The sequence below is a fragment of the Schistocerca gregaria genome, unplaced genomic scaffold, assembly GCF_023897955.1.
Source record: "Schistocerca gregaria isolate iqSchGreg1 unplaced genomic scaffold, iqSchGreg1.2 ptg000883l, whole genome shotgun sequence".
Lineage (NCBI taxonomy): Eukaryota > Metazoa > Arthropoda > Insecta > Orthoptera > Acrididae > Schistocerca > Schistocerca gregaria.
In genome coordinates this window covers 53,171-69,586 of record NW_026062244.1, presented here as the reverse complement: position 1 = coordinate 69,586, position 16,416 = coordinate 53,171, and the positions used below count along the sequence as shown (strand labels likewise).

The window sequence follows — 16,416 nt, the reverse complement described above, 5'->3', positions numbered from 1 at the left end:
CACCAGGAACAGTTGGCCATTTTTCTCACCCACCGCTTTATGCTGGCCGATATACATATGTCTGGATCCGCGTTCGCAGGTATATGAGACCAACGAAAGAGACGCACAGTGTTTCAGGGAGCACGTTTTTGAGCGCGAGTAGCGTAGCGACGTATTGTATAGACGAGCGTGTGTATGAGAGATACGCAGAATAAGAGGTACATATTTGTATGTATGTGAATTTTTCGGGGGTTTTTCGGACGGCGAAGTTCGCAGATTCGCGGAGGCAGGGGGCGGCTGGAGCGAGCGAGGGAGAGGCGCTGACGTTTTTTTGCGCGGGCAGTACCCGAGACAGTTGAAGTGTGGCCGGTACTGTCTTCCGGCGTTTCTTGTGTGACAGAGATAATACATGAGCGAGTTCAAGGATGTCGACCCGACGGGGAGATATGTCCGGGTACGTGGGCGCGGTGGCATGACGCGCCGACATGCGGGTGTGCACCGTGTGTAGGCGCGGTGATTTTGCGGGTGGGGGGAGAGAGGGGCGGGGTGTTCGTTGGGCTGACGCGCGCGTTGTTCGCAAAGTTTGACGACGAGCTGGGTCGAGGGGCGTACAAGGTGGTGTACCGTGCGTTTGACAGGGATTTGGGCATAGAGGTGGCGTGGAATCAGATACGCGTGGACGAGCAGGCGGATTTTGAGAAGCTTTGGAAGGAGATAACGATACTGCGTTCGTTGAATCACCCGAACGTGTTGGTGTGTCGGGCGGCTTGGGTGGACGAGCGGCAGCTCCACGTGGCGTTCATAACAGAGTGCATGACGAGTGGAACATTGCGTCAGTACGGTCTTCTATCTGTCTGTCTCTCGCTTTTTTTTTTTGGGGGGGGGGGATGAGCATGTTGCTGAGCGTGTAGTGGCACGGGCTAACGAGTGCTGAGTCTGTTTTTCTCCCTCTGCGCGTGAATTAGGTTTGTGAATAAGGCAAAGGGAGTGAAGCTCAAGGTGCTCAAGAGTTGGTGCACGCAGATATTGGAGGGGTTGAAGTATTTGCACACGCACGACCCGCCGATAATACATCGGGACATAAAGTGCGACAATTTTGTTCATCAACGGCAGTACGGGCGTGATCAAGATAGGTGATTTGGGTTTGGCGACGAACATACTGAGCTTCGCGGAGAACCGGTTGAGCGTGATAGGGACGCCGGAGTTCATGGCGCCCGAGTATTACGAGGAGCAGTACGACGAGAAGGTGGACATATGGGCTTTTGGCATGTGTTTGTTGGAGATGATTACGTTGGACTACCCGTTTTCCGAGTGCACGAATCCGGCTCAGATTTTCAAGAAGGTGTCAAGTGGACAGAAGCCGAGGGCGTTGAGTCGGATTAAGGACCCGTCGATATACGGGTTTATTTTGGAGTGTTTGAAGCCGGCGGCGCAGAGGAAGTCGTCGAGCGAGTTGCTGCAGCACGCGTTTTTGCAGAACATAGAGGACGAGGCGAACAACAGGAGCATTGAGTTGTGGAGCGACGCGGAGTTGGAGGCGATGCAGGCGCAGCAGCACGTGCAGTCCTTGTTGCCCTTGAGCGAGGAGTTGGAGGAGTTGGGAGCGCCGGGCCAGCAGAGGTCGTACGTGGGGGCGATGAGGAGGCCGGTGGAGCTGGGAGAGGAGAAGAGGGCGTTTGAGGTGGAGGTGTCTAAGGTGCCGACGGAGTCGGAGAGGGTGTCGTTTTCGCCGCCGGTGGTGCCGTCGGCGCCGATAACCATTCCGCCGAGGAGGGCGTGTCCGACGTCGTCTTCCGAGTTCATGAATTCCGTGCTGTACCAGACGCCGCCGGAGGAGGTGTTGGGGGCGGTTGCGGCGTTTTCGCAGCCGTCCCAGGTGGTTGAGGAGCACAGGGATTCGTTTTCGCTGCCGCAGGAGGTTGGCGCGCAGGTCGAGGCGCAGATGCCCCACGTGTCCGTGGCCTCGTCGCCGGGCGCGGCGCCCCCGCCGTGCGACGCGCCGTATTTGAATTTGGCGCTTCATCTGGGCGTGGAGCCCCATTCCACGGTTATAGAGTTCGAATATTACCTGCACGTTGACACGCCGCTCGACGTGGCGGTCGAGATGGTGCACGAGTTGCACTTGTCCGAGTCGTTGGTCGACATGATTCGTCATTGCATCGAGTCGAAGGTCAACGAGTATCTCAGGATCGAGGATCCGCGGAAGTCGCCCGCGCCCCCGGACGGCCACGAGCGGCCGGACCGGCCCGCGGTCAATAGCGTTGCCGTCACCTCGTCTCCCAAGCCGGACGGCTTGGTCAGTGACTTGATGCACTTCCGCCACGATCCATTTTCTTCCCTCAGTTCCAAGCACCTTTTGGCGCCTCAGCACCACCCTACGCCGCTGCTCGTTGCCGAAAACACCGCCGCCGCGCCGAGCGCCCACCTGGGCCCTCCCGCCGCGCAGGTCCGCGACCGACCCGCTCAAGCGCCACCGGCCGACGTCTCCGACTCGCCCCTGCTCACCAGGCACCCCACCTCCATCGTCGACATACCGGTGCCCGGAGCGTCGCTGCAATCCCGCGACCCGTCGTCCCGTCCGGCCGACGAGCAGCAGGCGCCCTTCTTCAACCCGACTCCCGACGTCCCCGTCCAACTGAACGGCCTGCTCGCTCTGAACCTGGCCACCTACTCCCTTCCCTACATCAACCTCTCCGTGACCGAGTCCCCCACCGGGCCCTCGGAGGGCCACGACAGCCTGTCCAAGCCGCCCAGAACCGGGTCGCTCCGCTACCAGCGACACCCCCACCTCAAGCACGCCTTCCACCTGCACTCCGGCGACCCACATCCCATCTCCCAGCCCGAGCTACCCGAGCCCAAGCGACTCAAGGAGCCCTTCCTGGAAACAGCCATCCACCACTGCCTCGACCACCCTCTCTCCCCCCCCCCCTCCTGCTCGCTTCACCATGCTCCCATCGACCTGGCTCCCGCCGCCGAACTCCAACCGTTCCGCGACGTCGCCAAAGTCAACGCCTCCACCTTCGACGCCGCCCTCCGCGCCTTCAACGGCGGCAACTCCCTCCCCTCCTACCAGCAACCCCTCCATCCACTCTCCCAACCCCCCCCCGTCCACCAACAACATACTCACCTCCTACGACGAGGCCATCAGCCAAGCCTCCTCTCCCCCCTGTCGCCTCGACCCCCTCTCCTCTCTCTCTCAACCCCAACTCCCCCTCCCCCCCTCCAACCTCTCCTCCTCTCACCCCACCCCCTTCCCCCCCCCCGACCCCCTCGGCTTCATCGACCCGCTGCCCCCCCATACGACAGCTGTTCCCTCCCTCTTGCTCCCCCCCCCCTCGACCTCATCTCCACCCCGTTCGGCGACGTCGTCATGCCGTCCTCCACCGGCGCCAGCGACCCCTACTTCGGCGTCCTTCCGCCCAACGGCAACCCCTAGCCCCCCCGCCGACCCCCCCCCATTTTTGACACCCACCTGCAAGAACGCGGGGACGTTGTACCCAAATACACGCAAAAAAAAAAAAATTTTCCCCCCCCCCGGTCCGTCTCTTTTTTTTTTTTTTGCTCGTTTGTCTTTTTCTCTCGACCCCCCCCCCTCCCCACTCCACCCCTCGTCGCCATGTCCACCGAGCGCGCCGTCTACCTCCGAGTCCTCGACAGCCTCCGCATCTCCGACAAGAGGGTCCAGAAAACCGCCGTCTCGCTCATGCGCTCCGTGAAGTACAAAATACACGCCTCCATGGGGCCCGACGGCTTCAAGCAGCCCAGCAAATCCGTAAGCCCCCCCCCCCCCACACACACCAAACCCACCCCCCCCACCTAACCCCCCCCCCAGAACCTTCTCGAGCAGGCCTACTGCATCTGCGCCCACTTCTCCTGCAACCGGTACGCCTCTTACTCGAACATCGCTCAAACAAACAAAAAAAAAAAAAAACGGCTCTCTTTCAACCTGATTTCCGTTAAAACTCTCCTCTCGCCTCCACCACGCCCCTCCCTCCCAACTCGTGGCGCCCTCTCGCTCACCACTCCCTCTCGCTCACCACTCCGCCCCCTCCTCTCCAGCTTCCGCCTCTCCTTCGACCTCCAACTCGCCATCCACCTCTTCGGGTTCACCAACCGCACCTACTGCACCACGTTCGACCTCGTCTGCAACCTCCTAGACATCCCTCGACAATCCATCTCCTATCTCTGCGACGAACTCGGCTGTCCCTCCGTAAAGGACGCCGCTCTCTCCCTCTACCTCCGCTACAGACAACGCTCGTGCTACAACCTAGACCTGTTCGTTCTCTACAGAAACCACGACCATTCAATCCTCGCCGCCGTCGTCTGCGCCCACGAAAAACTCTCCCTCGAACTCCCACCCTCACTGCTTCTCCACGTCGACTCCTCCCGCTCCGGCTCCTGGGACAGCGTCTACTCCGACATGAAAAGGGTCGCCAAACTCCACCCGCGCCACTGCCCCTCCCGACCCTCCCACAAGACCCCAACCCCCAGCTCCTCTCCTCGCGTCGCCTTGACAGCTCTCACCAAACCACAAAACGACGACGCCCACCCGCTCTCACCTCCCCTCCCCTCCCCCTCTCCCAACTCCCGAGCCCCCTCTCCCGAGCCCCACCAGGCCATCTCCCCCACCTCCCGAAAAGACCGCGCCGCCGAGGAAAGCCGAATTCTCGCTTGGAAGCAAGCCGTTCTCTCCTCTTGCAACCACTGAACTCCCATCCCCCCTCTCTCGGCTCTTCCAATCCACCTCTCTCCCCCCCCCCACCCCTCTTCGGCTCGCGCACCCCCTCGCGTCGGCACCCGCTCCCACTCACGGGCGCCACACGCCATCGCCCAGTCCGCGCCGTTCGCGCGCTGACAGGTGAGGAGAAACCTAGCCGTTAGCACAAAAACACTTTTTTTTTTCACCTGTCAAAAACTCTTGGCACTCATGTCCGAGCACAGACCCTCCAGGGCCTCCGCCTGAGAAGCCAGCATCAGCTCCTCTATAAACGCGTCCAGGTACTCCCCGTTCATCATTCGGTCCATTCCGTGAAGCGTAAGCCCAACTCGGTGATCGGTGATGCGGTCTTGCTGGAAGTTGTACGTGCGAATGCGCTCGTGACGGTCGCCACTCCTAATCTGCAACCTCCGACTCTCGGCGCGCTGGTTCGACAGCCTAGTCCGCTCCAAATCGTAGAGACGCGCCTTCAAAATCTTTAGCGCCTTTTGCTTGTTGCTGTGTTGAGAACGCTCGTCTTGTATACACACGGCTATTCCCGTAGGAATGTGTGTAATTCTAACGGCGCTGTCCGTAGTGTTTACGTGCTGTCCTCCCGCTCCCGAGGATCTCTTCGTTTCAATTCTCAGGTTCTGCGGGCGCAGGTCTATGTTTATGTCTTCTGCCTCCGGCAACACCGCTACCGTCGTCGTGCTTGTATGAACGCGCCCCAGCGTCTCCGTCTCCGGTATCCTCTGAACGCGGTGAACGCCCACCTCGTACTTCAACATACCATACGCCCGATCACCCTTGATGCACGCGGTCGCCTCGCGCAGCCCGTCGACGTCGCTCTCTGTCAAACTCAACGTCTCAAACGACCAACTCCTTCTCTGTGCGTAGCGCTGATACATCTTGTACATGTCCATCGCGAATAGCCCAGCTTCCAATCCCCCGGTTCCCGGACGAATCTCTATAATCGCCGACCCTTCATCCGCTGCATCTTTCGGCAACAACCCTAGTAACAAGCTGTTTTCTAAGTCGCGAAGACCGCCCATAACCTCTCCGTATTCCTGCTCCGCCATCTCGCGCAACTCCGCACATGATCCGGCGTCGCTCGCCAACTTTTTCAACTCTTCCGCTAGCTTCACCTGTCTGTCGTATTCTTCAATCATGTCCACCTCCTCCTTCAGGCTCCTCGTCATTTCCGCTGTCCCCTTCGGGCTGGGACCAACCACCTTTCGCGCACACCTCCTTAGTCCCCCTTCCTTTTCTTCGATGGAGCTCCTCTACGACCGTACCTCTCTTTGAAGCTTCTCGTTCAGAGACCGATATCTTTCCACCTTCGCCTGCATAGCCGCTCGAATCTTGGGTGTGATTCGAAGCTCCGGCTTCCCTTCAACGCGCTCTCCGGGTCAGCAACAAAAACAAACAAAAATAAAAAAAAACCAGCACCCATACTTAGATCTCCGACCGACGCATATTGCTGCCTCCTCCTAAGCACAGGAGGTACATGACTCTGCGTCTTCCGCTCTGTCCGATAAAGACACACATGTCAGTGATCTCTTCCCAAGAAAAAACGATTACGAATAAATACAAACCCCCGCCCTCTTTGCTTTACTTACGTAGCACACGTCGCAACATAAGTGCGAAAAAAAATGAAAAAAATCCCTCTGAATTTTTTATTTATATATATGGCCCCACTTCTCAAAGCTCGTCTAATTCTTCGGTGTCGAAGTTTGCAACTAACGGTTGAAGTGCATTCATGATCTCCGAGGTGGGTATGTATTGCATCAGCTTGTCAAACCCTTTTTCTTTAAGTTTTTGCAACTCTTCCTTGATGCGTTCCGGGTTTTTTTCCAAATGCTCTATAATTTTCGTGTAAACTTTGTCATATATCGCTCGTTGATCCTCCGTGAGCTTTCCAGAGTATTCGCGGTAGTACTCCTTCATGGATTTGATAATCTCTGGAAATTTTTCTTGTATGGATTCGGACACGTTCGCCAAGATGTCATGGCCCTTGTTGAAGGTGCCGTTGATAGCACCCTTGACGGTGCTGACAGTCTCCTTGGTCTTGTTGGAGGCTTTTTCATAGGTGCTTTGAGCTGCATCATAAGTGTTTTGAGCTGCGGCGCCGAATGTGTCCTTGATCTTGGACGTCTTTGAAATGATCCCTTGGGCGTATTCAGATAGCGCCTTGATGGTGTTCGCACCAGTGTACCTCAATCCCTTCTCATGTTCCTTGTTGAATAACTTGATAGTTGGGTAGGAGTTGATTTCGTATTTTGAAGCAATTCTTCTATATTTATCTGCGTCGATTTGCGCGACCACGAAGTCCTTATTGGAAACCTTCTTCGCTAATTCTCGCCAAATGGGCTCCAACCTCTTGCAATAACCGCACCAGGGGGCATAAAAGTCAACAAGAACGTTTTTGGACTTCCCATACACGACGGAATCGAAGTTCTTGTCAGTTAACGTCACCAAAGTTCCCTCGGATATTTCTTCCTTCGACTCAAATATTTTCTCCTTTACCCACGACACGATCTCCTCATGGGAATAATCGCCTTCATACCTGCAATGCACAAAAGTACCTGTCAAAATGTCTAGCTCAAAAATGCAGCTATTTGTGTTTTTCGAGCGTACTCTAACGTATTTTTCTTCGAGAAGAGTTTGACGACCGGGTGCTGCTCGATGTTATGTTTGTCTCTGATATCCGGGTATTTGTCTCTGATATCCGGGTATTTGTCTGTGTCTATTTTTGCCACAACCAAGTTTTCGCTTCTGAGCGCTTTTGCAACTTGTTCGTATTCCTTTTGTTCGCGCGCACGTGGTCAGTTTCGTCTTCTCGAGCGCACTGACTGAATTCCTCTCGTTCGTACCGGTTCTAGAACCTCCCAATGTTTCCACCTGTCAAAATTGATGACACATGTCAATTGAAAAAAAAAAAGAAGGGCATTTTTTATGTCTTCCTCAGCGACTTTTGAGCTCGAACGCTTCGAGTTATTTTGTCTCAACCGACCTCGATTGGGCATCGTCGAACGTACCAGGATACATAAAAGCTCACCAGCGCATGGTCATTCTCTGCCAATGTCTTATAGAAACTAGTTGAATCTAACTCTAAGACGTTTCCACACCAGGCAAACGCCAGGATGCTACACAGAACTAGCACGGCTAGTGACACCGACTGTTTCATTTGTGAGGGGCTGAGAAAAATAACGTTTTATCGTTGCCCGAAATAAAAAAAAAGCACGCATGAGACCATAGAGCAAATTTTTGTCTACGTGACCTCGACTAGTTTGAAATCTTTTCGTGCACGGTCGGCGACCGCCAGGGCATCGTATCTGCGCTACGTACACGGAAGGCGCATTCCCGTGTAGTGTACGTTTCGACTTTGAATCCCATCAGATCGCATCATGAATTTTGGCGCCAATTGTGTGTCTTCACTTGCTTTTGATGCGCACTCGACCTTCAGAGGGGACGATGTCCGAGTTCCTGACGGACACGAGAGAATTGTTGGACATCACACGCGGGTACGAAAATAGACTCTCTAATCATTTTTTCCATGTTGCTGAATCCACAGAATGAAGCCCTTCGTCGTCTGAAACCAACTATGAACTTGATGGATCTCAGCATTCCCTCGTCAATAAAAACTGACCGATTTTTTTGAGTGTCTGAAATTTTTTTTGTGCTTAGCCCGGAGGACGGGCAACAACACGACATCGGCAGCGCCCACGCAAGAATACTTTTCTAGACCGCGCACGACTCATGAAGTACTGGATTCGGTGGAATTCTACGCAAAGAAGATGTGCAAGGCGTTGATTTCAGTTCTATACAACAGATCGTGTGTGTATGACAAAAATTTAGGTTTTTTTTTCGGTCACTCCTTTTAAAATTTTCATTCACTTCGAGGCCACGTACCCCTTCGTGCCTGGGTTTTCCTAGCATATTTCTTTTCTATGACTGAATATAAATTGGTAATTGTCGGTACGTTCAAGAATAATTTTTCTGGAGTATATACGGTGTCGGACGCCTCTCTCAAGGCTCATTATGAACAGGATTCTTCGAGACATCTACAGACGAATCCTGAGTTGCATGAGGGTCGATCACAAGAGGGGGTGAAGATTCTAGTGGAATAGTTGGGTGCTTCCGTGAATAGTCTCAATCGCTTATGCCGCGTACATGTGCCGCTTCTTTTTTTTTTTTTTTTCTCTTTCGTCGACCTGAAACGTGTATCTCACTCATACAGGTGGCGGTGGCGTGGGGAAGTCGGCCCTGACCATACAGCTGATTCAAAATCATTTCGTCGATGAGTATGATCCAACTATCGAGGACAGCTACCGCAAACAAGTAACAATCGACGATGAAACCTGTCTCTTAGATATACTCGATACGGCAGGTACGGCATGTTCTCCAGGCAGAGGAAGGGATCCATCTCTACGCTTGAGAGAAGGCTTTTTTTGTGATGTCCTCCTTTCGCGAGACGTCCCTTGCGGGGTTTTTTTTCTTGCTGGAATTTTTTCTGAGAAGTCCGGGACGCAGATCCTTTCTCTCTTTCTCTGACACGCTTGTCTTCTTTTGGCAAAAACAGGACAAGAAGAATATAGTGCTATGCGCGACCAATATATGCGTACCGGTCAGGGCTTCATTTTGACCTACGCCATCACCTCCAGGGCATCTTTTGATGAAATAAGTGTCTTTAGAGAACAAATCTGTCGAGTAAAGGATGTAGACAATGTGCCCATCGTCATTGTGGGGAACAAATGCGATTTGGAGCAAGATCGACAAATATCCAATGCAGAAGGAATGGAACTCGCTAAGTCTTGGTCCGCGCCCTTTTTTGAAACGTCCGCAAAAAACAGAATCAATGTAGAGGAAGCGTTCTTCGAACTAGTCCGTGAAATTCGAAGATCAGATATGGGTGTTCGCGCCAAAGTCAGCACCAAGAGAGGCAGTGGCAACGTCATTAAAAAATGTGCTCTCTTCTAAAAAACCCTTAAAATAAAGACACGATTTTAAAAAAAAATTCTGTTATAACCGTCAATTCTGTTTCATTCCTAACACCATGACTCCATCTGCTTGCGAAGAACACACACTCGATAGGCTCACTCAACCGAATCCGTGTGCCCCTACACCTGGCGGCCCTCCCAGCTTGTCTCAACCCCTCACAACTCGTAGATTCAACAAGCTGAACGAAATAACCGCCTGGCTTCGACAACACAACATCCAAGAATGCGGAGATACGCTCGGACGTGGAGGGTTCGAGCTTCTGAGCGACTTCGTAGGCATCAACCCCATGTTTCTTTCCCCTACTCTGCGCGCTGCTGGCGTATCTTCCACTCCTCATCGATCTAAATTGAAAAAAGCCATACAAACCTCCAACCTCAACAACACCCATACACCCAACTCCTCTCCTCCAAACAGCGTGTTCGAATGGCTACAAAGAGAAAAGCTTTCCCAATACGCCAAAAAAATATTCAAACTCCACTTAGACCAATTAGAAACCTGGGCACTTCTCAGTCCCATGGACCTAGAACTCAGACTCGACAAAATAGGCGTCTATAAAATAGGACACAGGTGCAGATTTCATAAAGCTCAGCGTTCTCTCTCTCACTCCCTTCGCAATAACCGCGCCCCTCTCCAGCCAATCCACCATAACCTTCTTCCCTGTCAAAAACCTGTCAATTCACCCCTCCGATTACAAAACGCACAAAACATTCCCTTCTCCCCCCCAGAACATCTCAAACTCCCCCACAACTTCAACGAACTTGTCAACGATGCACGCTCTAACCTCTCTCGCATCCACTTCTCCTCACCCCCAACTCCCCGCTGCAAAACTGATCTTCATGTCAAAAAAAACCTGTCAAATTCCACACACTCTCAATTGCCGAACCATGTTCAACTACACACGTCCAACCGCATTCTAGACTACACCGCCGCCCTCTCCACGCCCACTCACCTACCCTGCACTAACTCCTCTCATCCACACTCTGAACGCGCCATCCTCCTCGTCAACCTCGCCAGACGTTCCTCGAAAACCGGACACATCTCTGAATCCCACGAGCACATCACCCATGCCCTCCGTCTCTCTTGCCTCTGCGCACGCTATGCCATAGGCTGCCTGCTTTTTCAACAGGCGAATGCACTCATCCCAAACAAACTCGCCTTTCCACTTCTTCACATGGCAAAAACGCACTTAGAAAAAGCCATAGACCTCACCGAACATGTCAACCCCCAACTATTCCATACTCTAGGAAACATAGAAATTCTCCTCGGAAACATAGAATCATCTATAGGATGGTGGAACGTCGCACTAGAGTTGGACCCCAATGACAGGCTGTCTCAAACAAAAATGGCAGAATGCTATTATAAACTCGCTCAGCACTTCGCCAATCATAAAGACCGACAAACTGAAGCCATACATTGTCTCAATGTCGCCCTATCTTACTCTAACAGCAATAGAGAACAATTTCCGACACTTTCAACTTCTCAATAAAAAAAAATTTTTAGGCGTTAATTTTTTTTTATTGTGCTCATAGAGGATCTAAAAAATAGACTGCCCCTTTTACAGCAACACCCCAAGAGATGAAGGTAAGAAACAGAGTAAAAGACTTCTTGAGCACGGCCTGACTCCAGCCGCTGAGCACACCAAGAAGCTATTTACTTCACTAGTAGCCTTGCTCAGTCAAGTAATCAACGATCTTTTGGACCTCCTTGTTACAGTTTCCAATATATTGCTTATCATTATGAAAACCAATTACAAATGCCTGTGAACATAACGGCCATGGTCAGAAATATCCATCAGTTATCAACTGCGCTATGTGAAAAGATACGAACCTGCTTTGTCTTGCCAATGCATATTCCCGTAGCTTTGTCTCTCCCGAGAACTACGTGATCGTCGCCCCGAATGAACATGAACTTGGTACCAGCGAGCTTAATACCGGAGCTAGAAAAGTTGGGCCAGTTGCACACGATATTGGTGATTTCCTAAAAATAGTTTACATTTTTGTTAAAAAAAAATTTTCACCGCTCTACCCCCCCCCTCTTATGATGGCAACACGTACACTTGACGTTATGTTCCATCCATTGGATGCAGCCCAAATAGATCCATTCGGACCCACGATCGCAGCCTGCAAAATGCAAAGAGTCAGTCTCTACTCGCCAATTCAAGCGCGTTTTATATAAACGGCCCGTAATGCACGAAAATCCAGCGCGTACTTTATCAACGTGACCGGTGTTGGTAAGGTTCTTGATATAGTCAGTCCAGGACATTGCTTAAGAACAATATATTCGCTAAGACCGAGAACGTGAGATGCTCTTGCGGGTTAGTTATGTTCACACATACATACAGAGCTTAACTTCAGTAATGCGCGCCGTGATAGCGAGCTAGATGCAAGCGAACTCTGTACTCTGTGGTAGAGGATGGATGCACCCTCCCTCAGAAAATATTCAGGTCTAGAGCATAACATACATATAATCTGATAACGAGGAGATAACTGAATTAAAATGACAGTATAACTATTAAAAAAATAAAAAATATTACTTGGTCAAATTGTGTCTTAAATTCTTGTTTCGGTGCATTTTTATCAACATCTACAGCCCTTGATCTTGCAACTATGTGAAATTTCCTTATATGAACCACTGTTACGTGCATTCTCCCGCGCCCAGTAACTTAAAATTGGAAAAGCCGATTGCGCATAAAGGGCATTCCTAAGAGAGTTTATTTTATAAATAAATCGGTAATAACTCAATTATTGTGTTTTATAGTATGTAAGCTATATCTCAATACAGCTCTATAAAATCATGCGTTTTCACATTCAATATGAGTTTCGATCATTGATCGAACAATTATTCGCAGTGTGCAATACTCGAAGCAGTTCGATTCTTCGGGTTGTGACACTACAGCAAAAAAAATCTAACGTGGCTGTTGGGATAACTCCCGTGCTTTCATAAAATTCTATTCATTCTCTTTCTTAATGTTGTACGAATTTTGCTCGCTGAAACTTCTCTCAGCTTCTAGCGTTTCCCCAATTGACTCCAAAACTCCTCGCTTGCTTGACTTTGACTCGGGCCACTTAGGCATGCTCTTCAACGGCGTACGCTGGTTGAGCCATGTCGAAAACCTTAACATGCACACCGCTACATTGTCTGCTACATGATTGCTGTCTCCGAAGTAGTGCTTCCAATTTTCGAGTGCCATCTCGACAAGCCTTCGACATGCCACCTCAGAATTCGAATGACCAATGTTTTCTTCGAAGTTTCCAGTCGCTATAGTTAATATCGCATCGTGATTCACCACATCGAATAGGCCATCTGTTGCTACGACTAAGACAACATCTTCGGGCCTCACTTGAAACACATGAATATGCGGTGTATGAATCACTCCATAATGTTTCAAAAAATTATGACCTAAAGCCCGAGTCATCGCGAGGCGGTGAAAGCAGTAAACAGGATCCTTCGGACATATGTAACCGTTGTAAAATATGGAGTTTCTAAAATCCTGCTTTATTCGCCTCTGCTCATCAAAATTGTTATGTACGCTATCATTGGTCGTCAACACTTTCGCCACAATTGTCTTTTTTTCTGCATCATACCTACCCATAATAGCTTCGCTGTCTCCACAATTCGCTACTAATAGCTGTTTTCTTGTTTCCCAATAGATGCAAACAACTGCAGTTGTACCGAAATCTTGTAGAAAAATATACGGACAATTCGGCGCAGCATAATAACTCACTTGATCTTCTGCTTCTCTCAATTTAAAGTAATGTCCTTCGTGCTCTAATTCAGTTAATGACTCATATTCGTCAATAATTCGCCTATGCGCATCTTCAAACATCTTGAATACCGTCTTTTCGTGCGCACGCATCGAAAATGTTACTTTCGAACATGTCAAATACCTTCGAAGTCCCTCTCGAAAAAACTCGCTCGCCAATCTTGACGCAGTCTCTCCATGCTTCCCATGACCTATAAGAAAACCATATCGTTAAACTTGATGATCGCGCAAAAAATGGAACTTTATATGTTTGTATATCGTACCATCAAAGACGCCAATTACTACCACAGAATCTCCATCTTCGGTCACCAAACGGTCAAAAAAAAAACATCCTGATTCAAGTCTCCATATCTTGTGCCAGGATCTGTAAAGCCTGCTAACAGATCATCAATCCTGCATTGTCCCTCGCTCTCAAAGAGTTATGCCAAAAATTTCATATAATCTCGTTAGCAAAAATCAGTGAACACGATTTTCTCTGCACATAAGCATTAGCACTTTTTCTTTGTCCTTCTCTCTTTAACAAGATCAAAATTGGAACGAAGACCGAACGCATACTATTGAGGTTTCAGAGTTTGGTTCCGTCGTCGAAGTCGTCTGCTTATCGATAGCACAACTTTCTTCTGGCGAGCATATCGCATCGTCACCAATTTTACGATATTTTTGAATACCATACATCTCAATTTCATCATTCACTTTACTAGTCGGTTCTCTGTTTGATGCCATATCTTCACTGGTTTTTATTCGTGCGTCTATAGGTAGCCGTGAAAGATTTAAATCTCGGTACGAAAACGCTGCTTGAAAAGTACTTTTTTTTTTTAAGTACATAAAAATTTCGAGGCAGTGAATTGAGTGCCCTGAGTGCGATGTTTTCGCGTTCAAAAAGTGACGGAGTGGGGTCCAATCTGGTTCTAAAAGGGTATATGTAGATTCTAGATTAGTCTTCAAAAAGCATTAGGCATCAGGGGGATAAATTTGGTTTTTTTAGAAACGATGATGCGCGCGTACAGTGCAAAAAAGCAGTACACAATTTTGGTTAAAAGAAATCATTTTTTTGGTGTTTTTTTGCACAATTACTGCAGATTGTTGATATGCATATGAAGACTGGTGGACTAGTGCGTCATGTTCAGACATGATTCTATTGTTTTTTTAGGATTCTAGTACTTTTAGCACTTAGAATCATCTTTTTCTCAATACCAGTTTGGCCTTTCATTTCAGGCCGTACAACAGTTTACTAATGTACAGAATCTGTCTTAGAAAATTGGTTGGTATCTTGGTGACAGGAAGGCCAAAAAATCGCATTGGATCAAATTCGACGCGTTTGTGCGGTGCGTACAAAAAAAAGAGTGCGGAATACGCGATGTATAAAAGAGCGAGAATTTGCATTATGTCCACTGAATTCATCGCGAGAATGGAAGAGCGTTTTGACTCTTTGATTTCCTTCTTCGAGCTGACTTTTCGCATTTGGGTACACCTGAGCATAGAAGCCAAGGATATAGCTTATGCGCATTGAGTTGTAATGCAGAAGTGGAGGAATCTGACTATGATGTGATTCTATTGAAATTGACCGACCAGTTGTCTGTGGAGAACACAAATCCGGAGGCGAGTGCCTTGATAAGGAGAATGGAATTGATCATTAACTCTAACCCTCAAGCAGCTGTGGTTGATTCTATTGAAGCACAAAGATTGACCGTAAATCGAAGGGTGATGCACGAACTCATCAAGCGTCTGAGCAACGTAGAGTGTACGTGACAGGCGTATATGGAATTTTTTTTATCGTAATTATTTTAGCCAACGTGGTTTTAGATATACAGTGTCCATTAGGATTTGTGCTGAACAGTGAGGAGGATTTGAGATCTTTTTCATCTGATTTATCGTTTCCGTGTATGGTCAAATCTGGGCAGGCATCGGGGAGTTTGATGGCCCACGACATGGGGATAGTTTGGAGTGCCAAGGATTTTGGCATTTTTCCCTATCCCATTTATGTAGAAGAGTTCATCAATCACGATGCCACGCTTTTTAAGGTGTATGTGCTTGGAGATTACATTTCGGTGGTGACGAGGAATTCTTTGCCGAATTTTCCGCGTTCAGGTTATCATCCTCCTATTTGTTTCAACAGTCAAGAGTGGAAGCACACATTGCCGCCGGAGTACATGTTTGAATACACGGGGAAGAGTCCAAGGCCGTCCGACGAGGTGGTGAGAGGGTTGGCTTCAGAGATCAAAAGACTGTCAAATTTGACCCTTTTAGGGTTTGACGTGATTGTCAATGCGGAAAGCAAGAAAATGTGTGTTGTAGATTTGAACTATTTTCCAGGTGCGAATAGGTGTGAGGGGTGATTTTCTCGTGTTGAAGGTGATTGATTTCTCTGACAGAGTTGTTGCAGATTACATGGGGGTTGAGAGTCTGCAAGAGAGGCTGCTTTCGCATTTGATTAAGGCGTGTGAAATGAAGAGAAGGGAGTTAGGGGGGCGATAAATGGTCTGTGCATAGGCGTGCGTTGAAAGGAGGTGTTTAGAGGAGGGGGAAGGTGTGCGTGATTCTGAGGATGAAAAAAAAGAGAAGGGTTGACAAAAGAAAAGAGCATATTTTTTGGAGGGTATGGGTGTTTTACATTTTTTCGACTGGTTTTTGGGTCGGAAGGAGTCCGAATCTGCGTTTTAATGTGATGCGGTATTTGCTGTAGATGTCAGCGGGAGAGAATCTAGCTGGAGGGAGGGGGTTAGAGAGAGGGTCTAGACGGCAGGAGAGAGGGTAGGCGTGCGTACCGGGATGGGCGGGCATGGTGCGGGTGCCGTCAGGGGCAGATTTCTTTAGGACGGGTTAGAGCAGGGTTTTAGGCGGGAGAGGGCGAGGGAGAGAGAGAGGCGTGCCTTGAGGGTGTAGATGCGCGTCCCGGTTTCTGGGTCGATATAGAAGTAGAGGTGCATAGTAGAAGAGTGAGAAGGAAGATACGGGTAATCTTTGAGAGAATGTG

General features: G+C 49.7%; 7 protein-coding genes across 8 annotated transcripts; 4 read left to right on the top strand and 3 right to left on the bottom strand.

Moving 5' to 3' along the window:
• The first annotated feature begins 41 nt into the window (after nucleotides 1-41).
• On the top strand, nucleotides 42-3,506 carry LOC126324054 (serine/threonine-protein kinase WNK4-like). Of its 2 annotated transcripts, none has more exons than XM_049994916.1 (4): nucleotides 42-197; nucleotides 323-433; nucleotides 562-815; nucleotides 945-3,506. In XM_049994916.1, exon 4 carries the CDS (start codon nucleotides 1,187-1,189, stop codon nucleotides 3,413-3,415), a length of 2,229 nt encoding a protein of 742 aa, XP_049850873.1. In that variant the 5' UTR covers nucleotides 42-197; nucleotides 323-433; nucleotides 562-815; nucleotides 945-1,186; the 3' UTR covers nucleotides 3,416-3,506. The 2 variants fall into 2 exon arrangements, with proteins under 2 accessions (XP_049850873.1, XP_049850872.1); XM_049994915.1 differs by having other exon boundaries at nucleotides 42-211.
• Nucleotides 3,507-3,583: 77 nt separating this feature from the next.
• LOC126324069 (uncharacterized) lies at nucleotides 3,584-6,292 on the top strand. The gene is made up of 3 exons (XM_049994930.1): nucleotides 3,584-3,751; nucleotides 3,812-3,861; nucleotides 4,039-6,292. Exons 1-3 carry the CDS (start codon nucleotides 3,596-3,598, stop codon nucleotides 4,685-4,687), a joined length of 855 nt encoding a protein of 284 aa, XP_049850887.1. The 5' UTR covers nucleotides 3,584-3,595; the 3' UTR covers nucleotides 4,688-6,292.
• Nucleotides 4,804-6,334, bottom strand: LOC126324068 (peptide chain release factor 1-like). The gene has a single exon (XM_049994929.1). It carries the CDS (start codon nucleotides 5,875-5,877, stop codon nucleotides 4,888-4,890), a length of 990 nt encoding a protein of 329 aa, XP_049850886.1. The 5' UTR covers nucleotides 5,878-6,334; the 3' UTR covers nucleotides 4,804-4,887.
• On the bottom strand, nucleotides 6,332-8,079 carry LOC126324067 (uncharacterized). Its single transcript, XM_049994928.1, has 4 exons — nucleotides 7,717-8,079; nucleotides 7,552-7,579; nucleotides 7,316-7,482; nucleotides 6,332-7,244 (listed from the first exon to the last, which is right to left on the bottom strand). Exons 1-4 carry the CDS (start codon nucleotides 7,863-7,865, stop codon nucleotides 6,380-6,382), a joined length of 1,209 nt encoding a protein of 402 aa, XP_049850885.1. The 5' UTR covers nucleotides 7,866-8,079; the 3' UTR covers nucleotides 6,332-6,379.
• Nucleotides 8,080-8,132: 53 nt separating this feature from the next.
• On the top strand, nucleotides 8,133-9,677 carry LOC126324070 (ras-like protein rasG). Its single transcript, XM_049994931.1, has 5 exons — nucleotides 8,133-8,202; nucleotides 8,341-8,513; nucleotides 8,615-8,656; nucleotides 8,919-9,068; nucleotides 9,261-9,677. Exons 3-5 carry the CDS (start codon nucleotides 8,629-8,631, stop codon nucleotides 9,656-9,658), a joined length of 576 nt encoding a protein of 191 aa, XP_049850888.1. The 5' UTR covers nucleotides 8,133-8,202; nucleotides 8,341-8,513; nucleotides 8,615-8,628; the 3' UTR covers nucleotides 9,659-9,677.
• A 259-nt stretch (nucleotides 9,678-9,936) lies between these two features.
• Nucleotides 9,937-12,199, bottom strand: LOC126324053 (profilin-2-like). Its single transcript, XM_049994914.1, has 5 exons — nucleotides 12,141-12,199; nucleotides 11,888-11,962; nucleotides 11,734-11,799; nucleotides 11,507-11,656; nucleotides 9,937-11,436 (listed from the first exon to the last, which is right to left on the bottom strand). Exons 2-5 carry the CDS (start codon nucleotides 11,939-11,941, stop codon nucleotides 11,338-11,340), a joined length of 369 nt encoding a protein of 122 aa, XP_049850871.1. The 5' UTR covers nucleotides 11,942-11,962; nucleotides 12,141-12,199; the 3' UTR covers nucleotides 9,937-11,337.
• A 2,315-nt stretch (nucleotides 12,200-14,514) lies between these two features.
• LOC126324056 (inositol-tetrakisphosphate 1-kinase-like) lies at nucleotides 14,515-16,040 on the top strand. The gene is made up of 5 exons (XM_049994917.1): nucleotides 14,515-14,554; nucleotides 14,697-14,767; nucleotides 14,924-15,183; nucleotides 15,246-15,755; nucleotides 15,826-16,040. Exons 1-5 carry the CDS (start codon nucleotides 14,531-14,533, stop codon nucleotides 15,915-15,917), a joined length of 957 nt encoding a protein of 318 aa, XP_049850874.1. The 5' UTR covers nucleotides 14,515-14,530; the 3' UTR covers nucleotides 15,918-16,040.
• The last annotated feature ends 376 nt before the right edge of the window (nucleotides 16,041-16,416 follow it).

Coding starts and splice junctions, on each gene's coding strand:
- LOC126324054 (XM_049994916.1), top strand. CDS start 1,187: ATGGCGCCCGAGTATTACGAGGAGCAGTACGACGAGAAGGTGGACATA.
- LOC126324069 (XM_049994930.1), top strand. CDS start 3,596: ATGTCCACCGAGCGCGCCGTCTACCTCCGAGTCCTCGACAGCCTCCGC. Junction 3,752..3,811: donor TCAAGCAGCCCAGCAAATCC/GTAAGCCCCCCC, acceptor CCCCCCCCCCAG/AACCTTCTCGAGCAGGCCTA. Junction 3,862..4,038: donor GCCCACTTCTCCTGCAACCG/GTACGCCTCTTA, acceptor CCTCCTCTCCAG/CTTCCGCCTCTCCTTCGACC.
- LOC126324068 (XM_049994929.1), bottom strand. CDS start 5,877: ATGACGAGGAGCCTGAAGGAGGAGGTGGACATGATTGAAGAATACGAC.
- LOC126324067 (XM_049994928.1), bottom strand. CDS start 7,865: ATGAAACAGTCGGTGTCACTAGCCGTGCTAGTTCTGTGTAGCATCCTG. Junction 7,580..7,716: donor GTGAGCTTTTATGTATCCTG/GTACGTTCGACG, acceptor CAATTTTGACAG/GTGGAAACATTGGGAGGTTC. Junction 7,483..7,551: donor ATTGGGAGGTTCTAGAACCG/GTACGAACGAGA, acceptor CGCGAACAAAAG/GAATACGAACAAGTTGCAAA.
- LOC126324070 (XM_049994931.1), top strand. CDS start 8,629: ATGACTGAATATAAATTGGTAATTGTCG. Junction 8,657..8,918: donor ATATAAATTGGTAATTGTCG/GTACGTTCAAGA, acceptor TCACTCATACAG/GTGGCGGTGGCGTGGGGAAG. Junction 9,069..9,260: donor AGATATACTCGATACGGCAG/GTACGGCATGTT, acceptor TGGCAAAAACAG/GACAAGAAGAATATAGTGCT.
- LOC126324053 (XM_049994914.1), bottom strand. CDS start 11,941: ATGTCCTGGACTGACTATATCAAGAACCTTACCAACACCGGTCACGTT. Junction 11,657..11,733: donor GATGGAACATAACGTCAAGT/GTACGTGTTGCC, acceptor AACTATTTTTAG/GAAATCACCAATATCGTGTG. Junction 11,437..11,506: donor GCATTGGCAAGACAAAGCAG/GTTCGTATCTTT, acceptor TTATGTTCACAG/GCATTTGTAATTGGTTTTCA.
- LOC126324056 (XM_049994917.1), top strand. CDS start 14,531: ATGCATATGAAGACTGGTGGACTA. Junction 14,768..14,923: donor AAATTCGACGCGTTTGTGCG/GTGCGTACAAAA, acceptor ACCTGAGCATAG/AAGCCAAGGATATAGCTTAT. Junction 15,184..15,245: donor GCGTCTGAGCAACGTAGAGT/GTACGTGACAGG, acceptor ACGTGGTTTTAG/ATATACAGTGTCCATTAGGA.